Source organism: Eimeria mitis, genomic scaffold (genome assembly GCF_000499745.2).
Source record: "Eimeria mitis Houghton genomic scaffold, Emh_scaff1665, whole genome shotgun sequence".
Lineage (NCBI taxonomy): Eukaryota > Apicomplexa > Conoidasida > Eucoccidiorida > Eimeriidae > Eimeria > Eimeria mitis.
In genome coordinates this window covers 9,103-9,582 of record NW_013569980.1, presented here as the reverse complement: position 1 = coordinate 9,582, position 480 = coordinate 9,103, and the positions used below count along the sequence as shown (strand labels likewise).

Below are 480 nucleotides of genomic sequence, written 5' to 3'. Positions count from 1 at the left end.
ATATATATATATATATATATATATATATATATATATATATATATATATATATATATATATTTCTGTATATCTCCCCCTATAAAAGACAGATATTTTGTTAAGTAGAATCAATAAAGCCAATATTTCTGGGAACTTTTGCTTGTAGGCGCATGCATGCATGCATGCATGCATCTGTGCATGCATACATCTATACATCCATGCATGCATGCATGCATGTGTGGGGCTGTTTGCATGCAGATATGATGCATGCATTTTTTGGCTTGATCTCCGAGATAGAGAGGCTCTAGAGAAGAGACTGCGGCAACGGCTGGAGACAATGTGCAAGGTGAGGAGACAGAAAGGAGACAGAGAAAGAAAGGAGACAGAGATAGAAAGGAGACAGAGAAAAGAGACAGAGATAGAAAGGAGACAGAGAAGAGAGACAGAGATAGAAGGGAGACAGAGAGAGAAAGGAGACAGAGAAAGAAAGGAGACAGAGAA

At 38.1% G+C, this 480-nt stretch overlaps 1 protein-coding gene across 1 annotated transcript in view; it reads left to right on the top strand.

Annotated features, from left to right (window-relative positions):
- Positions 1–480, top strand: part of EMH_0041340 (tRNA delta(2)-isopentenylpyrophosphate transferase, putative) — a gene marked incomplete at both ends in the record, with an annotated part of 3,954 nt that overhangs the window by 336 nt on the left and 3,138 nt on the right. Inside the window, one exon of the mRNA XM_013495612.1 lies at positions 238–480. Within this exon, the coding sequence (XP_013351066.1) occupies positions 238–480 (243 nt within the window). The remainder of the gene's footprint in view (positions 1–237) is intronic.